Below are 13,700 nucleotides of genomic sequence, written 5' to 3'. Positions count from 1 at the left end.
TGTTTTGTGTGATGAGTGTTTTGTCCAGGCTTGACGGAATAAACATATACTCCCCCCCCCCATCCCCAGTGCAGTGGTCCATGATACCCCACCAACACTCACAGTATGTCCGCAGTCTTCTTAATTGTATCACACTGGGAATCGTTCATCCTGGAAGACTGATGACACCTAGTGGCAGATTTAGTGAATCGCTGATCTAGAACAAGCATGCAAGCAGTAAATTGTTGAGGCATTTAATATGCTTGTACTTGGACTAGTTCAATGATTTACCAAGCATTGAGAACAACGGAAACCCCAAAACAAAATTGTGGGGAGCATACAGGTAGAGGTCAACTCAGTCAGCTCCTAAATGACAGTAATCCTCCGTCTTCCTCAGGAAGGTACACTACGTACAGACTACGGAAAAACAGAGACAGAGGACTCTATTAAAAATGTCAATTTCTTCCAAGAAGGTGTAACTATCAGAGTATGCCCTCCCTCCTAGATTGTAAGCTCTAAGGAGCAGGGCCCTCTGATCCCCCCTGTATTGAATTGTATTGTATTGTAAGTGTACTGTCTGCCCTCATGTTGTAAAGCACTGCGTAAACTGTTGGCCCAATATAAATCCTGTATAATAATAATAATAATAATAATAATGCTCAACTATGGAAATGGTATGTTATATTGAACTTCTGCCACTAGGTGTCTCACTGATTTGAGACAAGTTACCCTTTTCCCCCGAATATAAGACCTAGCGTGATTGTTGGTGATGGCTGCAATATAAGCCCTAGTTAAAGTCCTTGTAGGTCTTATTTTCAGGGTAGGACTTATTTTTAGGGAAACAGGGTAGGGCTTATTTGGGGGGGTAGGGCTTATATTGCAGCCATCACCGACAATCACGCTAGGTCTTATTTTCGGGGAAACAGGGTATATATAAATGTTGGTTCTCTGTTCATTGTGAGATACATACCATACGGAGATATTTTCTGTAACATTTGGGTCTATGCATAAAAAAAAAAAAAAAAATCCACAAATGTGACAAAGATTTGCACAACCCCAACAAAACTTGTTTGTGTAATATAATTGTCTCCTGTGGTCAAAAGCGCCATCTAGTGGCCATAATGTGGTATTTTTCAAAAAATACCTCCATCAGGAAAAATACAGCATTATGGCCATTGGATAGCACTTAAGATTCAGAGATAATGATACTGCAAAAAAAAAAAAAAGTTTTGTTGGGGCTGTGTAAGTGGCACTTTTGTACAGCAAAGTTTTTATATATAGAACCCTCATTTTTTTTTATGATGCACGTGACACATATCTTACAGCGTACATAGAATTTTTTTTTTTTTTCACATATGATCTTGGTCTCAAACTAGTGAGCACAACTAGAATATCATCTTGCTAAACTTGTCAGCTTTAGTTGGGCAGCACAATGACTAAGTGGTTAGCACTTCCGCTAGCAGAACTGAGGTTGTCAGTTCAAATCCCAACCACAGCACTACCTGTGCAGCGTTTGCATGCTCTTTCGCTGCCTATGTGGGTTTCCTCCCACACTTAGAAGACACAGCGGCAGGTTAATGGGCTCCGGTCCAAAATGGCCCTAGTATACGTGAGTTAGGAACCTTAGATTGTAAGCTCCTTGTCATTAGAGTTATTAACTCTGTGTTATCTCATATAGGGGAATACATGGACCTGTTTTTTACAGCCCATTGTAGAAACGTATCCATCCCACTTGAGAGACAGTAAACATCTCATGAACAAACTAAAATATGGTGACCAGATTTTTAAAATGAAATCCGGGGACTTATTTTTTTTTATTGGCAAATCGTAAACTATTTTAGTTTTTACTTCTTAGAATTTTTTGGGGATCTGACTAGCAAATGTTAAGAAGATAGAGAAAAAAAACTTTTCATTGTATATCTCTATATACTGTCTCTCCCTCTCTCTGTATACCGCATCTCCCCCCCCTCTCTCTGTATCAGTGGCGGTGCATCCATTAAGGGTGCAGAGACGCCGCCCCCTCTCTCCAGCCACCCCCCTCTATGACTAACGGATAGATTTATGCATTGCAAGAATTTATCCATGGCCGCCGCCACCCCCTATTCAGGCGTCCGGCGCCAGAATTCCAGCGGCAGGGGTGTTTTTGAAGCACCTGATTAGAGCCATAGGCTCTAATAGGCTTAAAAAAAGGTGAACTCGGAGCGCAAAGCATTGCGCTCGGAGTCCATCCAGGTGTGTTAGAACAGCGAATGAATATTCGCTTTCCTAACACTGAACCGCCTCCCTGCCAATCAAGTGCGCTGCATTTGGACGCCTATCAGGAAGAGGGGGGGAGACGCATGGAGGAGGCAGGAGCTGCTGTCTGACCCGCTGCAAGGTCCCACAGTGGGCGGGGGGGGGCTACAGCATTTGATGGGGCACTGTGGCAGCATTTGATGGGGCACTGTGGCAGCATTTGATGGGGCACAGTGGAAGCATTTGATGGGCACAGTGGCTGCATTTGATGGACAAAGTGGAAGCATTTGATGGGCACAGTGGCTGCATTTGATGGACACAGTGGCTGCATTTGATGGGCACAGTGGCTGCATTTGATGGGGCACAGTGGCTGCATTTGATGGGGCACAGTGGCTGCATTTGATGGACACATTCTTGCATGGGACACGTGTCTGCAATTGATGAGTACTATCTTCTTCTGGAATTTCTTTTCAGTTTGTTTGTGCCTCCCCAAAAATTTTGAGCACCAGTCGGCACTGCTCTCTTGTATACTGTGTCTCCCCTCTCTGTATTATACATACATACACACAGTGTGTGTGTAACTTATTGAATTACATGGAATTTACATTGGAACTATTAGTGCTGTGACTCAACTTTGTGCTTTTGAACTCCAGAACTTGCACACTTCATGCTTCAATGTGATCGCCTTGGGGAAGAACTGATTCTTTATAAACTATATTTTAGTGAATTCTCTAGTGTTTTAAACTCTGGATTTACACCAAACAACAAACATTGTTTCATGCATTCAGCTCTATGAAGCAGGTTTTACTATTTTAATAAGGTATATAGTCCCAGGCTCCAGCCATGATGATGAAGCAACACCTTCCTTCCTTCCTCCTCCTCGGCTCTGTTCTGCTTTTTCTCCCATGCTTGGGTGGCCTCTACACTGACTCTCAGTCCCTCCTCCCTCACAAGAACTCAGAACAACACATTAAACTTACCATAGGTGTGCGCAGGGGGGGTGCCCAGGCACACCCTAATCACCCCGTGCGGTGTAGATTCCCCCTGCTGATGTTTCACCAAAACCACCCAATAGGGTTTCTAAAAAAAAATTGTAAAAAATAATACAAAAATAGAATAATAAATAACTACTGACACCAACCTCTGCCCTACTAACACGTCCATGTTTTAATACATTTTAAATGTTTTTTTTTACATTTATTTATAAGAGTGTGTGTGTGTGTGTATATATTACACATACATACATACATGCATGCATGCACACGTGTTTGAGCTTTGGGGTGCACACCCTAATGCAATAGGCTGCGCACATCTATGAAACTTACACTGCTCTGGCTGGGAGTCACTGTCAGACTCAGTCAGTCACTCGGCGGCTCCCTAGGCTGCCTTCCTCCTGTCCTGTTGTTCACTGCTTCTCCCCCCTGCGACCCACAACACGCACTGCCTGCCTGGGCCGTGGTGGGCAGCTGTTGCACAGACAGAGAAGAAATCACACAGCAGGACTCCACTAGAGTGGGATGGCGCAGCGCCCCGGCCGGGTCTTCAATACACAGTACACACATACAGGAGGAGAGAGCAGTGTGACAAAGGGGGCGGAGCTCCGCATATCGGCTCCACCCATCCCTGACATCAGAGCTGCAATTTGACAGCTCCACTCACTGTCATTGCCTGCACAGACCCATCGGAGGCATTTTTCTGGGGGGGGGCAGTATTTGACAGGACACTGTACATCCCCGGCTTGCCCACGAATCTCTGGCTGTGCGCGATGGATGGTCACACTGCTGAATACATGAATCCGGGGACAAAAACGGGGACAGACATGGTACGGGGACTGACCCCTCAGTCCGGGGACTGTCCCCGGAAATCGGGGACATCTGGTCACCCTATCCTAAAAGCTATCCCTATTAATGACAACATGTTGATTGTTAAGATAGATGTTGAATCATTATATACCAGTTTGGGACAGCAGGATGTTCTATTGACCACCAGAAAGGCTCTAGATCACAAGTCTGGTCTCAGGAGGGAACAGAAAGAATTTTTGGTGGAAGTTCTCAACTTAGCCATGTCTAGCAATTATTTTCGGCATGAGGGCTCTCATTATAATCCAGATCAGGGAAGTGGCCATGGGAACCAAAAATGCTCTTGGTGTGGCCATACAAAAAAAGGGTCACTGCCCCCACCTATAACTGGTCATAACAGCAAGGAGCACTGGAAGGGCAAACGCATGTAAAATAAAACTTTCCAAGCTCAACTTACCAACCAGCCTGCGACCAACCGAATTAACCTGTCTAACAGTATGCGTTAAAAACAGGGGTTTAGTTGCACACATTTGCAAATACATGCATAAGCTGCAGGCCACGGCAAGGCACCCTGTATCCTGCAGACCCTAACTCTAACTTTGAAGAGTCTCCACAGTGGGAGCACATGTATTCTAATGGATAGATGAAGGGCAGATGACTGGAGGGCCCAACCCTCCTTAAAGGCGCAGGAGCACACTGAACACCCAGCACATTGCACAATGGCAGCAAAGGTGTCAGTGCGTTGCCTGACCAATATGTTTTTTTGTACTGTTGACATATTGGTCAGGCAACGCACTGACACCTTTGCTGCCATTGTGCAATGTGCTGGGTGTTCAGTGTGCTCCTGCGCCTTTAAGGAGGGCTGGGCTCCCTCCAGTCATCTGCCCTTCATCTATTCATTAGAATACATGTGCTCCCACTGTGGAGACTCTTCAAAGTTAGAGTTAGGGTCTGCAGGATACAGGGTGCCTTGCCGTGGCCTGCAGCTTATGCATGTATTTGCAAATGTGTGCAACTAAACCACTGTTTTTAACGCATACTGTTAGGCAGGTTAATTCGGTTGGTCGCAGGCTGGTTGGTAAGTTGAGCTTGGAAATTCTTTGGTTTTATTTTTCTTGGTGTGGCCAACCTACTGATGAGTCAATGGGAGGAATCAAGTATTTTTGGTCAGGACATACCAGAAATATCTTTGTACAAAAGATGAATTGATGATATACTTATATTATGGGATGGCAAAGAGGAAATTTTAAGAACATTTTAAGCTAGTATCAACAATAACTGCTATGGACTTAAAGTGGTTGTAAACCCTGTAACACCACTTTTACGTACAGGTAAGCCTATAATAGGGCTTACCTGTAGGTACCGTGAATATCTCCTAAACTTGCTGTCAGAAACTATGAAATCAGACCGAGACAGAAGTACAGTTAAATCACACTTGTTTAATAATAAAAGTAAAAAGAACAAACGTAGTCAAAACATAGCCAAAGTTCAGTAACCGGAACGGATAGTCAGGCAAGCCAGAAGTCAGGAATCAATGACTGACTGACGAGCAGGATATCATCAACAGCTGAGTAACTGTGGAGAGATGGGAGCTGGCAATTAGCCGACAGCTGAGCGGCCAGCTCTGAGAAGGAAGGGCTGAGCCCAGCCCTGACACTTGCACAGTTTAGGAGATATTCAGTATATGCGCTGTACCGTTTCTTCGGCACGCATAATTGACGTAATCGTGGCTCCGGCAAATCACAGCGCCAGAGCCACCAACCCGGAAGTAACTCCGGTGGAAGATATCCGCGCTGTACTTGGAGGGCTGACCCTGATCCAGGGCATCGTTCTAAGGTAAGTATTTCATAATGAGCTAGCATGTGATGCATACTAGTTTATTATGCCTTTGTCTTGCAGGGTTTGTTCTTTTTTTTTTTTTTTCTCAGAGGTTTACAAAAACCAATGGACACTATTCTGTACTCCTACTTTTGGACCTTTCAGCTGGCTTTGATACGGTTGACCACCCCCTCCTCAAAAAAAACTTTACTCCCTTGGTCTCCGTGACTGTGCTCTTCAGTGGCTCTCATCCTACCTATCCCAACGCACCTTCTGTGTCACTTACAATTCTACTTCCTCCACTCCTCTTCCCTTCTCCGTCGGGGTCCCCCAAGGTTCTGTTCTTGGACCTCCTTTATTTTCTCTTTTATTATCTCTTCCCTGGCTCACGGCTTTCAATATCATTTCTACGCTGACAACACACAAATCTATCTCTCCACCTCTCAACTCACTCCATCAGTCTCCTCACGCATCACTAACTTACTAACAGACATATCTGTATAGATGTCACACCACTTCCTCAAACTCAACTTGTCCAAAACCGAGCTTATAATATTTCCTCCCCCACATGTCTCTTTCCCTGACTTCTCTGTCAAGAGCAATGGCACAACCATCCACCCCTCCCCACATGTCAGGGTGCTAGGTGTTATCCTGGACTCTGAACTCTCCTTTCAGCCCCACTTCCAATCACTTTCCAAAGCTTGCCGCCTCAACCTCCGCAACATCTCTAAACTACGTCCCTTTCTAACCAAGGAAACCACAAAGCTCCTGATTCACTTCCTGGTTATCTCTTGCCTCGACTACTGCAACTCCCTCCTCATTGGCTTACCTTTAAATAGACTATCCCCCCTTCAATCCATCATGAATGCTGCTGCCATACTTATCCACCTCAGTGTCTGCTACCCCTCTCTGCCAATCCCTCCATTGGCTGCTACTTTACCAATGAATTAAATTCAAAATACTAACAATAAGTTACAAAGCCATTCACAACTCTGCCCCCAGCTACATCACTGGCCTAGTCTCAAAATACCAATCTAATCGCCCTCTTCATTCCTCCCAAGACCTCCTGCTCTCTAGCTCCCTCATCACCTCCTCCCATATCCACCTCCAGGACTTCTCCCGAGCCTCGCCCATCCTCTGGAATTCGCTACCCCAATCTGTCAGACTGTCTCCAAATGTATCCACTTTTAGGCGATCCCTGCAAACCTTCCTCTTCAGAGAAGCCTATCCTGCCTCCATCTAACAACTGCGCTATTTTCTCCATTAGCTCACCCCCCACAGCTATTACCCTTTTGTATAACTTGACCCTCCCTCCTAGATTGTAAGCTCTAACGAGCAGGGCCCTCTGATTCCTGCCTGTATTGAATTGTATTGTACTTGTACTGTCTGCCCTAATGTTGTAAAGCGATGTGTAAACTGTCGGCGCTATATAAATCCTGTATAATAATAATAATAATAATAATGGAATGGCCGCCGTGGCCACCCCCGATTTAGGCATCCGGTCCCTATCTGGACGTCGGGCGCCTGAATTACAGTGGCGAGGGTGTTTTTTTGAAGGTCCTGATTAGAGACATAGGCTCTAAGACCCCTTTCACACTTTGGCGTTTTTCAGGCACTAAAGGGCTAAAAATAGCGCCTGAAAAACGCCTCCCCTGCACCCCGAGTGAAAGCCCGAGTGCTTTCACACTGGAGCGATGCGCTTGCAGGACGCTGGAAAAAGTCCTTCAAGCAGTATCTTTGGAGGGGTTTAGAAACAGTGTATACACCGCTCCTCCACTGCTCCTCCACCACCCCTGCCCATTGAAATGAATGGGCAGTGCTGCCAAAGCGCCTGCAAAGCGCTTCAGCAGCGGTGCTACACGGGCGCTCTTAACCTCTTTTTAATCCCTTCTAGGTTAAAAGCGCCCGCTCCCACCCGAATAGGCGCCAAAGCACCCCTATAACAGCGGTAAAGCAGCGCTTTACCGATACCGCCCCCTCCACCCCAGTGTGAAAGGGCTCTAATAGGCATCAAAATAGGGTGGGCACAAAGCGCAGAGCCCACCCAGGTGTTACAACAGCGAATGAATATGAACACTGATCTTCAATCCTGCCAATCAGAAGCAGGTCTGAGACCCGTTTTTCATTTGCCTGAAAAGAGAAGAATCCCAAATGGCCGCCGAGGAGGAGGGTGGAAACAGAAGCCGCCGATGCCCGTGGAGAGCAGGGGAAGGGAGGGCCGCCGCCAAGGAGCAAGGAAAGCCGCTGGTAAAGCGCTGTATAGATGGGGTAAGTGCACCTGACCCATCCGCTGACTGACCGCCCGTTAGTGTTACTGTTTGCCGCCCCCCAAAAAAATTAACACCGGCCGCTATTGCTAAGGGACAAGACATTGTCCAATCTAATCCCTAACCTTCCCTATTCATATACCGTAGAGCACCCAATCTAAGAAACAGACTAGCCCCTAATATTCATGACCCCCCTAGGAAGAGAGTCCCTTTTTTGGAGCAAAAAGGTTTTTTCCTATTGCCGTAGGTGCAAAGCACGTAAAACCACAAGGAAAAACAAAAGGAAAATATTGTTTATTTTAATTGTTTATGATTTAAGAGGATTACATTGGATTGGATATCCTCAAAGGGCGGCAGTATATATACAAGGAGGCGACCTATATGGTCATATAACCCCCTGATGACGTCAGAGGTGCTGACGAAATGCGTTGGAAATGCACATCGGCGTCCCTGCTTCCACTTTTTCAATTTTCTGCATTTATTTGAACCAAATGGAATTTTGGGAGATTGTTTCTTCAATTACTGATGACTGGAGAATTGATGACGGTTTGATCCTATCTGCCATTGGAATCTCCTGTGCTGAATCGTGGGGACGCACACCGAGAGTTCCTGTAATGGGGGTCATGTAGATGTTGGTGAAGGAAGATCCTAGTCACTATATTGGTGGATATATGGAATCATATGTATCTTTGGACATCGCTTGATGGGAACCTATTGGACATTGTCCATTCAAGATAATAATTTTCTGGACACTGCACTTTAAATTATAAAAAGTTTATCACACACTGGAGAAATCTGGTGGAAAAAATATGTTTAATTATCACTTTATTAGTATAATTAGAACTTTCCATTATAAGGTCAGCAATCCGCCATGGATGTCTAGTGGTTGCCTATGATATTGCACTTATTTGCACTTTATGAAGTACCGGTACATGTTTGCCAAAGAGTAGAGTGCCCGGTTCACATCCATTTCTTAGGTCTATGCAAGTACCTACCTGAAACAGATATATACGGTTTTGTTTTCTGAAGGTTACCTTTGAGATCATTAACCAGTATTGTGCAGTAGGTAAGCTACATATATCCAAAAAAACCTCACAAAATAAATATAGCACGCCCAGACCCTGCCCTGATATTTTTACTAGCAATTCCTGGCTGTAAAAATGACAGCCAGAACTTGCTGCAATAAATGCAGCAGAGGGCTCTATCCACTGCTCTCATAAATGAACCCTATGATCAGTCTTTGTAAACACTGTTCAGCGGTGTGGTTCGGAGATACAAAGTAACATTGTTTTTATTTTTAGAGATAGAAAGTAATAATATTTTTATTTTGTATGTATTGTGTTTTATTTATCTGAAGATCAAAAGTGTACTTTTCATCTGAATATCATACCAGTAAAGGCAATTTTACAAGTATAATATAAGTTTTACTTTAAAAAAAAAATAAAATCTGTTCCAACTTAACCCTTTTTTAACACTTATTTATCCATAATCAGCTCCCAATAAACTAATCCCATTCTCCCCTTAGCTATTATATCTTAACATTCTATTTTTTGTCTCTTTTGTCCGATTTTTTTTTAAATGCCACATTAAAAAAATTGAAAATTGTGAATAGATTTTTTAATGAATTAATTATTATAACCTATTACTTAAGCTTGGGATTTGTTCTTGGATGAGTAGTGAGATACAGTATTTTCTCCCTTTCCCTGTCCTTTCTACCCTCCCCCCCTTTTTTCTCTCTCTTCTATTATTTTAATTTGTTTCTTGCTTCACCTAACAAGACAATGGCTTTGTGTTACCCCCTATGCACAGTGCTTCTCACAGGGCAGCTTTTTCTTCAGTGTACTATTTGTTATATTTTTTTGAGTGTTCTTTATTGTTGACAAATCTTTAACACATTGCATATTATGTTACACTTTGTAAAATGTTAATACATAGTTACATAGTTAATGGGATTGGGAGCCTTTGGGGACCAGCATCCCAATCCCTTTATCTTTAGATTCCTGGATGATGGTACAAGCTTCTTAATTTTTATCTTTAGCAATGTGTAGCCAAAATATTATTTATTTTTGGATTTCTAGAATAGAGATTGCACAAATCTGGTGCAGCTGTGCACAGAATCCAATCAGCTTCCAGGTTTGGTTGTCAGAGCTTAAGGCTCGGTTCACACAGGGGCAACACGACTCTGGCCGCGACTTTGGGAGGAGACCTGGACACGACCTGAGGGCGACACCACAGCGCGACTTGGGGCAACTTACAAGGCGACTTCAAGTCGCCTCCAGGACAGGCGACTTTCCAGTGGTCAATCAAACAACAATCAGCTCTGTGGGAGGGAGGGGGGAGGGAGGGGTTTGCTTGAGAAAACCATCTTCTCTTCCTGTATTGTTGCTTCAGTTAAGACACGATCCGACTTTGGAGGCGACTTCCATTGAAATCAATGGGTACAAGTCGCCTAGAAGTCTGATTGAAGTAGTACAGGAACCTTTTCTGAAGTCGGAGCGACTTCAGTAGCGTACATTATGACGGCTCTCATTCACTTGAATTGAATTTCTGGATGTCAAGCGACTTGGGGCGACTTGAGGTCTGACAAGTCGGATTCCCAAGTCGCGGTAGTGTGAACCGGCACTTAATGAACAAGCTGACGTTAGAAGCTGATTGGCTACCATGCAGAGCTGCACCAAATTTTGCACTCTCCAGTTTTATCAACTCCTATATATTCCAGTTAGGTATTTAAAAAATAAATCCTAGAATTATTTTTTTTAAATGCAGCTACTAGAAGTAGAAGTCACCAGACATGTCTTTATACTAGCTTCCCGTGATCTTCAGCTCAACAGGGCCTCCGTTGGGAAATGGCTCACACCCTTTAGATGACTGAGCATGTTTCCATCTGGTGATTTCCAATATATTCAGTTTGTCCATGTTCCCCATTCTAAAGAGTTAAAGTCCATCTGTACAATAATAACAAATGAAGAAGTAGGTGTCACAAAGCATCGGAAATGTCTCCGTACTGCTGGCTGCTTCTACTGCCTTCTCTCTACAGATGTAAGTGTGAATTCTTTCTTAAATATAATTTTTCTATCTATCTATCTATCTGTTTATCTATCTATCTATCTATCTATCTATCTATCTATCTATCTATCTATCTATCTATCTATCTATCTATCTATCTATCTATCTATTATAATCTATCTAATCTATCTATCTAATATATCTATCTAATCTATTTTATCTATCTAATTTTTCCACTTATTCTCAGATGCGTTGTGTTCTACTGATCCCTGTGGAGAAATGAAACAAGTGGTCAGCCAGGAATCAGGAGACATTCTTCTACGAGTGGACAAGTCTGGAGTGATAGAAATTTCTTGGGTCTTCAGGAATACCCTCATTGCCATGGCCAAGCCTCATGAATCTATGGAGGTGAAGTCCCGTCTGTTTAAAAACAGACTCTACAATGGAACAAACGGATCACTAAACATCACAAAGTTGACCAAAGATGACCAAGGAGAGTTTGTAGCCAACATACGTTTGAATAATAATTATGAGTGCAATCAGATCTACAACCTCACTGTATACAGTAAGTCATTGCATCTCATCTATCTGTTGATATACAGAATGAGTTTATGGGAGCTGATCATCATAAAGCAACCGTTCTCAACTTTTTCATGACAGAAGAACCTTTGAAATAACTTTCTGGTCTCAGGGTAATGAGTACTATATATACAACTCATGATACATTAGTGTGATGGTCAGTGGGAAGAACGTTCCTTACATTTGTGGTCATTGGGAAGAATTACCCCCTCACAGATAGCTAAAAAAAAGATAAATGGTGTCATTGCCAACTTATCTGAGAGGCAGAGATTGTTCTTTGCTCAAGGAACCTCTAACCACCTCTGGAGGAACCCTAGAGTTCCATGGAATCCTGGTGAGAAACCCTGATTCAGGGTGTAGTCACGAGTAATTATGTCTTATTGTCAGTATTCCATTGAATGCTGTATCCAGATGTGCCCAGAGCTCATTCTCCACCCCAGATACCCCAAGAGCATGCACAGGCATAATCAATAAAATGTATACAGTTGACAACATACATCCTTTCTGTTCATGTTATATTTTAAGAAAAAACAAAGCTGACCCATTATACATATTTGCAGGGCTTTTTTTTCTCAAAAAATGGGTGGATGGTACTGCCCCCCGCATACTTATCTCCACCCCTACCCACTTCTTAGCATCACTCCCTTTAACACATTTCAGAGCCCCAGAAGATTTGGCTGCTAAATGACCAGGCCATTTTTTTGCCGATTCGGGACTGCGTTGCTTTAACTGACAATTGCGCGGTCATGCGACGTTGCACCCAATGAAAATTGACGTCCTTTTTTCCCAATAAATGCAACTTTCTTTTGATGGTATTTTAATCACCTCTGCGGTTTTTCTTTTTTGCGCTATAAACAAAAAAAGAGGACAATTTTGAAAAAAACACAATATTTTGTACTTTTTGCTATAATAAAATATCCCCATTTTTTCTTTTTTAAAAAAGCAAATTTTTTCCTCAGTTTAGAGTATTTTTCTACATATTTATGGTAAAAAAAATCGCAATAGGCGTATAGTGATTGGTTTGCGCAAAAGTTATAGCGTCTACAAAATAGGGGATAGATTTATAGCATTGTTATTATTATTTTTTTTTACTAGTAATGGAGGCGATCTGCGATTTTTATCGGACTGCGACATTACTGACGGACAGATCGGATACTTTTGACACATTTTTGGTACCATTGTCATTTATACAGCGATCAGAGCTATAAAAATGCACTGATTACTGTAAAATTGTCACTGGTAGGTAAGGGGTTAACACTAGGGGGCGATCAAGGCGTTAAATGTGTTCCCTGTGTGTTGTGTTTTAACTGTAGGGGGAGGGGGACTGACCTAGAGGAAGTGACAGTTCGTGATTCCTAGCTAAAAGGAACACACAATCTGTCACTCCTCTCAGAGCAGAACAGGGATTTGTGTGTTTCTACACACCACACGTCCCTGTTCTGCTCTCGTGCCCGCGATCGCTCGTGGCCGGCGGTCAGCAGCGCGCGCCTGCTTTCCCGCTTAAAGGAGCCGACGTATAGCTACGACGGCTCGCAGGATCGTGCCGGGATCGTGTCGACCTGCCGCAGTATAATGACGGCAGCTGATCGGCAAACGGTTAAAAGTTTAAAAAATAGATCCTCCTGTCGTATTAATAGATTCCCTCACCAGCAACAAATGAATTCCCCAGATGTCACAATAAATCTCCCAGCACCATTGATAAATTACCTGCCTGCAACAACAAATCACCCAGCTGCATCAATAAATACCCTAGTAGCATTGATAAACCCCCCCACCAGCAACAACAAATCCCCTAACAGCATTGAAAAATCCCTCATTAGCAACAATAAATCCCCTAGCTGCAACAATGAATTCATGAATGAATTCCCCATCAGCAACAACAAATCCCCTAGCAGCATTAATAAATTCCCCCATCAGCAACAATAACCCCCCAGCAGCATCGATAAATCACCTAGCTGCAACAATAAATCCCCCAGCAGCAACAATAAATCCCCCAGCAGCAACAATAAATCCTCCA

The 13,700-nt window shown here is 43.4% G+C and overlaps 1 protein-coding gene across 1 annotated transcript in view; it reads left to right on the top strand.

Annotated features, from left to right (window-relative positions):
• Positions 1-10,729: 10,729 nt before the first annotated feature.
• The window catches only part of LOC141117471 (uncharacterized), a 17,271-nt gene continuing 14,300 nt past the window's right edge, over positions 10,730-13,700 (top strand). Inside the window, exons 1-2 of the mRNA XM_073610360.1 lie at positions 10,730-11,137; positions 11,352-11,669. Of these exons, the coding sequence (XP_073466461.1) occupies positions 11,092-11,137; positions 11,352-11,669 (364 nt within the window). The 5' untranslated portion in view covers positions 10,730-11,091. The remainder of the gene's footprint in view (positions 11,138-11,351; positions 11,670-13,700) is intronic.

This window comes from Aquarana catesbeiana, linkage group LG13 (assembly GCF_042186555.1).
Source record: "Aquarana catesbeiana isolate 2022-GZ linkage group LG13, ASM4218655v1, whole genome shotgun sequence".
NCBI lineage: Eukaryota > Metazoa > Chordata > Amphibia > Anura > Ranidae > Aquarana > Aquarana catesbeiana.
This window is presented reverse-complemented; position numbering and strand designations above follow the sequence as displayed.